Raw genomic sequence first — 8,542 nt, 5'->3', positions numbered from 1 at the left:
CGTGTTAATGATTGTTTACCATCATGTTTTTTCATTTGTTGCTTAACTACTGTGTAACTTGAGTTGATGACAGACCAGAGTACGCAGCAGAGAATGATCAGAAACTTGGATATGGTTTTTACAGGCCACAGTAAGTCCTCAAGCTAGCCTGTCCAGGTTTTTAGAGGGCTTATCTGGGATTCTGAAACCAGGATATGATGTTTACATGCCGATACAGGATAAACGCACTCATTGTCGGCCTATCATCAACTAAGTTGGTCATCCCCTTTGTTTCAGACTGAAATATCTCAGGAACTATTGTTGAATACAATTGTTGGATGGAGTGCCTTGAAATGTTGCTCAGACATTTTTTTCTCAGGATGAATTGACTTTGAGATCCCTTAACTTTTCGTCTGGTGCCATAAAGGACCAAAAACCTGCAAGACTAATGACATCCGAACAGCCTCACCTGTACTTTGCATTTAGTGCTAAATAGCAAATGTTAGCATGCTGATACTCAAAACTACTATAATGTTAACCTATGTTAAGCCTATAATATATCTCTAACTCTAACTTGTTGCTCCTGGTTTGCATCAACTTATTTAATAAAGGATAATAAATAATAACAATTAATGATTTGATAATGTAAGCCTGAGCTCCATAGTACTTGTTTTTCAAGGCTCAGTTAACTTTGTGTATAGCATGGTGAAAATCTTTTTTGAGAATTTTAAAACACAATCAAAACCTGCAATCACTCTCAAATTGATTGACAGCTCTTAAATACACAAGGACATCTTATTTAAATTATTAATGTCTTACAATGCTGTCAATGTTAACATCAGTAATGTACACACACAAGCCTGTGTTTTCAGTTACGATCAAATGAAAGAAAAAATCATGTTAAATTGGATGTGATGAGGTCTGATTAATGCCTCCTGCTGTGTTGACATTAAGAGATTAATTCTAAAAAGATATGGGATTTGTTGGTTCAAGAAGATGCAGACAATCTATTACATTTTGAACTTAACAGGAAAGTCAAAGGAAAATCCATGACCAGCTTGAATAGAGAAACTTGGTGGTTTAGGGTAGTGCTCCATTTTAGCCCATTCTCATGAAACTTTAATCACTTCTGGATGCTATGATGATTCAAATTGATAAAATAAATAGAATAAAAAAATATAAACAGTATATGAATGAAAATAAATGAAAAAATGATGATGCTATAGCACAAATGCATAATAATTTCTAGTCTCAGAACAAATTTTCTGATAACATAAAATTGTCTCGTTTAACTATAATTCAGATCTGAGGGAGCGGTATTAGTGAAAGTAGACAGTGAATTGTGTCACCATCTATTCCCGAATGACATATTTGCAGCAGGAGAATCACATGCAGGTCCCCTTAAAGAGGGAGAGTGAACAGTGATCCGAATCAGTCAGCTGCACTGAGGACCATGTGTGCATGCGTCCTCCTTCCCTCTCATTCAGCTGTTTTAAAACGACACCTCCCCCCCCCTTCCCAAATCCTGCTCCCGCTCCGAGTGCAGTCATTTCTAGTGCAGAGAAATGTCCCTGGTGACACTGAGGGATGACGCAGGCTCTCTCTTCCTTTCTCTGTTTCACTACCCCCCACCAACACTATCTTTTCCCTCTTTTTACTTGCTCTCCCCTTCTTTTTTTTGCTCTGGCGCTCCCCCTTTCTCCATTTCCTCTCCCTGTCTCCCTCTCCCCCTCTCCTCTTGCTGCCTCCCCCCTTTCTCCCCTCCTCGCTCTCTCTCCCTCTCTCTCTCTGCTCCGGCACTGCAGTGCTGATTGTGATTGCATACACACACTCACACACACACACACACACACATACACACACTCACGCAAGCACACGCACACACAGGAGCGTAGCTGAGAGGCAAGGACTGCAGCAGCATGCACCAACCGCGGCTGAGCTGTTCGGGGACACGAGGAAGGGGAGCTGAGGAGAGAAAATAGTGTGCTATCTCACACCAGGCTGCATGTGCATCTTTTCAGCGGTAAGAACGATGCATTTCAAGAGCGGATAGCCTATGTTATCCGGCCTCCTCTGCACTGCCTCTGCATCCCATTCACCCTGCTCCTCCCACTCCAACTCTTCCTCCTCCTCCTGTCTACAGCATCATTAGACAGGACTACAGATTGACCGGGACTGGCGAGTGGTGGATGGTCAGGTTTGCCCCGGCTGAAAGATTCTTCTGTGGCTATGCTACATCTACACCTTCACTGACAGCTGGATTGTAATCGACATTTGGAGGTAGAAGATAACCCACAACCTGCAAGGAATCTTGGATGTGTGTGTCATTCTTTACCAGTGTTGTCATTGGCGCATTTCCTCTATTTCGCTGGTTGTTTTTGCCTTCTCTGAGACTGGCTAGCAGGCACTGCAGCATCAGGACTGCAAGACCCATGAAGCAGTAGGGCATGAGGACCCAGGGGCGAGCCAAAGGAAGGGCTTGAGTGCTTCCATTGCTACCACTGCTGCTGAGGTGCTTATCTTGATTTTTTCTCAAGAAAAGGGTGTCTGGTGGGGTTGGGGTGGGTGGTGACAGCACAGGTACCTGGGCCCCAGCTCTTGCATCGAGGCAGGCAGGACGTCCTGTGGGAAAGGGGGGAAGAAGGGCTGGCTCGAGCGTTGGGCTCCTGATGGTGGCTATTTTTGTCTCCCCTAGCTGAGTGATTGGGACAGCGGGTGGAAGAGAAGATGCTTATGGCCCGAGACACGGCACGGGATGAGGCTCAAAAGCTACACAGGAAGTGGCTGAAGCACCAGGCCTTTATGGCGGAGCTGGCCCGCAATAAAGAATGGCTGGCCAAGATAGAACAGGTGAGTGGAGGTGATCAGGGCATGATGATGGAGGGAGGGAGGGTTGGATGGGGAGGTCAGATAGTCAGAGCAGGTGAGTTGGGGGGACAGTACCATGCCAAAGACAGCACATGACTGAGAAACAGTGTTGATGGTGGGTGTGGTGGCAGTAAAATCAAATAGGTGAAAGTGGGAGAGATGTCATCACTCAGCTTTCATTTCATCGCTTGGCTTGGGGACATCTTGAATTACATTCTCAAGGTTATATTGCTATAGTGGCTGTGTTGTTTTCAGATATACAGGTGTTGTGATCCCTATTGTCCTTTGGTCTTTTAGCACAGAGGTGAGGTGAGACCATCTGAATTTCATTCCTCAGTTATGGAGGTTACGGTGAATCATATAGAGGACACGTAAAACCTTTGCAGCAGTGAAGGCCAAACACACAGAGAATGTATTTTCCTTTCATTTTTGTCTATTTACAAAGGGAATCTAGTCAGACTACACAGCTGATATAAGGTCAGTTCACATCATGAAAACATTTTCAGGTCTGCTTTTTAACCCCATATTCCCATCATGCTTTGCTACCCTGTCAGAGCAACATCCCATCCACACAGAACGTTCTCCATGCCCTCTGCCTCAGTGAAGCTCAGGTGGGCTCTTGAGATGCAAATTAGTCAATGAGACTCCATTTCTGCCAGTGGCACATTGCATTTGGCCGGTTTAAGCCACAAATATATTGCTGCTATCAGAAAAATGTGATTTCAGCTCAGTCAGGTGACTGACTGCTGTTGACGAGGACATGTAGAGACTACGAGATAGAAGTGCATTCAGCACTAAGTCAAATGTAGTTTGCATAAACCTTTACTTTTGCTTGTGTATTAGTATGTAAGAATCTGTAGTTTCTGTAATGTTTCGTTCAGCACTGCAGAACTTCCTTTGCTACTTTGATACCTACATAGTTAGGTTTACACTGTAAATGTATAATGACGTCTAATAACTGATTCAGACTGATGAGAAATTGGGTGTAAAAAAAAACTGATGTGGTTAAACCAGGAAGCGCTCTTTTGCATTCAGCCCCCAAGCATCATATGAACAATAGCAAAATGTCAGCAAGAAACCATTTTTGTAGCTATAATCTTATAATTCCCCCATTTTTATCAATATCTTAACCATTATTTTCTCATTTGGAAATTTAGGCAGCTTAATGAGCAGATTACTTTCCTCTCATGCATTTTAGTGGCCAAAGGTTGCAAAACCAGTCCACAATGATTTATTGCATTCTGTGTGTTCTGTCAACAGTGTTTTTGATTATTTGATTTGAGTTTTCTCACTTAAACTTGAAAACTAGAAACAAAGGGATGACTCCTATCAGGCCTCTACCTGTGCCAGTATGACAAGACTTGTGACTGAAGTACATCACAAGTGGGTCTGAGACAAAGATTTACAAAAAAAGCTGAATAATGTAGTCGCAGTGATGATGAGGTTTATCAGATTTTGACCTTGTTAAATCTGTTTAAATCTCTGATGATATCCTGAGATGTTTTGTTTACATTTCCAAGTATTTCAATCATTAATTTTATTATTGAACTTCTTTAGCCTGTATTGATTTTTTCATATTATTTTTGTAGTGTACAGTATTATCAAATATTCATAAGTGAGCATGTCACTAATTCCAACAGTGGTCCTTGAAGACAAGCCCCACTACTGTATATTATCTAATGAGGAAATCCTTATTAGCCATCCTGGTCGTCCATGTGTGAAATGTATTTCACCCTCCCATTAAGCCAGCAGACACCTCAACTTAGTTCATTCACAATGCAAAAAGATGACTTCTGCATGCCAATCAATGTGTGCAGATAGCTTTGAGGTTTCAGCATGTGACTGTAGTATTTCTTTGCTGTGGACAGTTTTCTGTAAGTTCCCGTGCAGCCATATTCATTTGTGTCCACAACAGTGTTACAACCTATGGCTGAGTAGCGCAGGATGTTATGTTTGATCTAATATTGCCAATTGAACAGTACACTACAGTCTTTTTATTCATGGTGGGGGCACTTAAGATGTTGTTATTACAATGTCACAGTTACAGAGACTTGTATATTGAAAGTTAATGAAATGCAACAACATAGCTCAAATGGATCTGTGAAAGATTTAATGTTATCAAATAGGTATGGGTTTGAAGTCCATTAGGAGTTCATTGTGGTGTTGTGCATTATGGCATTAATGTTTCTTTGAAATTAAGCAATACTGACATTTTATTGTGGTACATACTGCCAATTTAAATACAGGTCGCAACACACTGGATGACAGATAACTCCCATCGTAAAAGCCAGTGCTCGACTCATTTCCTGAACCAAATACGGTTTACCAGATCTATTTTTACACTTGCATTTTCTGTTTCTGTTCGTTCTATAATGCAGGTCTACTGCTAAAACAGTTAGTCAATTTATGCATCAGCCAGTTGACAGAATATTAATCTGCAACTGTTTTGATAATCGGTTAATCATGCCAAAGCAAAACGCAAACAGTTCTCTGCTTCCAGCTTTTCAAATGCAAGACTTCTCTGATTTACATCATTCCAAACTGAGTATATCCACCTTGGGTTTTGGGAAGTTGTGACAGGCAGGTATCCCAGCTATCTTACATTTTATAGAGCAAGTTAATTAAAATAATGGAGAAAATAACCTGCAGATTGATCAATAATGAACATTATTAGTTGCTGCCCTCGTGTAATGTGCCCTTTGTTAGTGTGTTTTAGTTATAGTTTCTTTAGTTTTGGTTGGTTCAAATCATCTCTGGTGATCAGCTGGGGTCGGCATGTCAGTTTATTTCATGCTGTGTGTTTATTTCATGCTGAGAGGTTAAAGAAATTTAACATTTGAGAAATTATACATGAAAGAGTTCAATTCCAGTTTCCAGAATTTGAACTAATTCTTAACTAATAATTTGAGAAAATAATCTTGCATCGCAGATAAATAAAGCAAATCAGAAGCTGGAACATTTTTTATATAGTAAAAACAAACTTGGATGGCCTGCTGTCTACATCCTGATCATACTTACTTATTACTTATTATTTTTAACACTGGTGAAATGAAATCAAATCACTTGGATGGGTAATCACTGAACAGAAGCTGGACAAAAAGGGTGAGGAGCAACATGTCTTAGTGGGAGATATTATGATCATACTGTAGTTAACTGAGATATACACTGTATAATATATGTGCCTGGGTGTGTGTGTGTGTGTGTGTGTGTGTGTGTGTGTGTGTGTGTATAGAGAGAGAGAGAAAGAGAGACAGAGAGAGAGAGAGATCATATCCCTATTCATTTGTAGCTGGAAAGTAAGACCTGCCAGGACATGTCCAGGGACTCAGCAGTGCAGTGCAGTGGTTCTTTTTTTAGTATTTTACCTTTATGGGTTAGTTTACAGTACATACATGGGGAAAGGGGAAGGTCCAGATGGATTGAACCATTGACACTGCAGTTATATGGTATGTGTCTTCAACCAATATGACACCTTCTTTTCCATAACCATTTGCCTTTAATGTATGTACACAATAACACTTAATCTTTAAACTTTCCAGAATTTAAAAGAATACATTTAATGTTCTGCTTGTCATGCGACACTCCTCAGAGAGACATGGACAGGTCCTCTACCTAGAATGACGTCTCAGCTTGAAACAAAAAGGGACTGAAACAGGATACTGCTTTCTTCCTTCTGAATCATCAGCGTATTTGTATAACCTTTTATGCCAAATATCAGATAAATCAACTGAAAGGATTGACACGGAGTGCAGAAGATGGCTGCTCCATAGAGGTTGTCTCTTCTGGGCATGTTTTACTGAAGTTCCTGTCTATGTCCATGTCTACATAGCCCTGCGAACATCACGTAATCTATCCCCATCACTCTCTGTCTCGTTACCTGAGAGACAGAGAGAAAAGATGACGCCGCGTCCTGCCTTGATCAGAGAACTCTGCGTCCTTTTGGAAGGGTTCCCGCCTCGGCCCCTCACCTCTGTTCTCTCTCAGTACTTACTCAGCACATGAAGCAGGCGCGCAGCTCCACGCCGGCTCCTGTATGTGGAGGATCTGTGGGTGCTTCTCTGTTACAGTGAGAGGACTCACAGTTGACCTTGTGCCAAGCCTTACCGTGGGCTCAGGGGTCAGTGCTTGGTAACACACAGACGAACCATAGGCCTCTTTAGCTGGAGCACATAAAGTAGATCGTTAACAGTGTAATGACCACAGTGTGTATCAAGTGATACTGTAAATCCCAGTTGAGTGTTTTGACATGTCACAGTAGGGACAGTACAGGTGTAAATGATAAAATAAATGATGGCTGAATTCCATTTAGTTGTTTCAAGGTCCTGGTATTGTGTGTGCTGGCTCACTGTCACACTGTCATGGTTTACTTGGACACAAAGCCGTTAGTGACACCTGTGTTTTTCCTACTATGACGTGTCAAAATGTCTGCTGTGACAAAGGCCATTGCTTTGTAACATCCTTGCCCTGTCTGTGGCTCGGGACCCTCTTTAAAATGAGTCTCAAATAAACAGCATAGTTTCATTTTTTCATGCTATTTTTCAGTAGTGTTCACATTAACATGACACCTAGTGGTGTGGCTCAATATTTTTTTTATAGTTTTTGGACAACAATTATTGTTCAAACTACAGCCCTTTTTGTTCTTAACTGTTTAATAATCAACCTTTTGAATTTCATTTTCTTTGCTGAAGCTACAGTATGTCTATGACTATGAAGTTATGACTTCATGAATTCTTTTAATTGATATGGGGTTAAGCAAAAGACAGTTTTGAGCTCTTTGGACAATGAAGTTCCTAACTAACTAAAATGTGGCCCAGAGGAATAAGCTGCTGTATATCAGGCTTTGGCTGCTAAGGATCAGTTTGATTTTTTCATGAGATTCGTCAATGATAAGATAACTAGAGAATATCGCCAGTCTTCATCATCATTCATCATCTTCACGACATAGTTTACGATCAGTTTTACAATTTACAATTTCATCAGTTTCATCTTCTCTTCTCTCATGAAAGTAATGTTTAGCTAATATCTAACTATAATGTAACTGAACAACAATGGTCAGAATTCACAGAGCAGGTGCAGTTTGAGAAGACCGTTTACTGTGGCCACACACCAGACTGGAGTTTTGTAACTTTTTGAAAAGTAATTTCTGCTATATCAATTTTATACCATCCGATATGCAACATCAAATTCTAATGAAGGTGCCAAGAATTAACTGAGATTAAACAGCTGATTTATTTCCGTCGTACATGGTTGGTGATACATGTTTGCCATAGGCTCATGCTAGTTGTCTGAACATGTCATTTATCCAAGATACAGCATACGTCAGTGAAGATTCTCATTCATCCAGGTCATGGTTCTTCTACGTGCTTCCAGAGGTAACTGGACTTGCTTGTGGTTCTGGAAGACGTTTCGTCTCTCATCCAAAAGGTTTCTTGTGGATGAAGTTCAGAACTGAAGAAGCCTTTTGGATGAGAGGCGAAATGTCTTCTAGAACCACAAGCAAGTCCAGTTGCCTTTGGAAGCACTTAGAACAAGAAACAGTATATAAATACCTCATACTGTCAGAATCTGTTGGTATCAAAACTGTACAAAGTCTTGGATGAGGGTAGCTAATAACCGAATGCTGCATCATGTTTAGACATCTGTATAAGTACTGCATGCTCATACATATCAACTTATTGTTTGACTGCTACCATTG

At 40.8% G+C, this 8,542-nt stretch overlaps 1 protein-coding gene across 2 annotated transcripts in view; it reads left to right on the top strand.

The window, feature by feature from the left end:
- Positions 1–1,824: 1,824 nt before the first annotated feature.
- sptbn4a (spectrin, beta, non-erythrocytic 4a) overlaps positions 1,825–8,542 on the top strand; it is a 28,441-nt gene continuing 21,723 nt past the window's right edge. Inside the window, exons 1-4 of one of the 2 annotated variants that reach the window (XM_070982773.1) lie at positions 1,825–2,002; positions 2,123–2,259; positions 2,372–2,491; positions 2,675–2,829. In XM_070982773.1, the coding sequence (XP_070838874.1) occupies positions 2,707–2,829 (123 nt within the window). In that variant the 5' untranslated portion in view covers positions 1,825–2,002; positions 2,123–2,259; positions 2,372–2,491; positions 2,675–2,706. Of the gene's footprint in view, positions 2,003–2,122; positions 2,260–2,368; positions 2,492–2,674; positions 2,830–8,542 lie in introns of those variants that run through there. The other variant, XM_070982772.1, reaches the window with a different exon arrangement.

Source organism: Chaetodon trifascialis, chromosome 16 (assembly GCF_039877785.1).
Source record: "Chaetodon trifascialis isolate fChaTrf1 chromosome 16, fChaTrf1.hap1, whole genome shotgun sequence".
Taxonomy (NCBI): Eukaryota; Metazoa; Chordata; class Actinopteri; order Chaetodontiformes; family Chaetodontidae; genus Chaetodon; species Chaetodon trifascialis.
The sequence above is the reverse complement of the archived record's forward strand: the minus strand, read 5'-3'. Positions and strand labels throughout refer to the sequence as shown.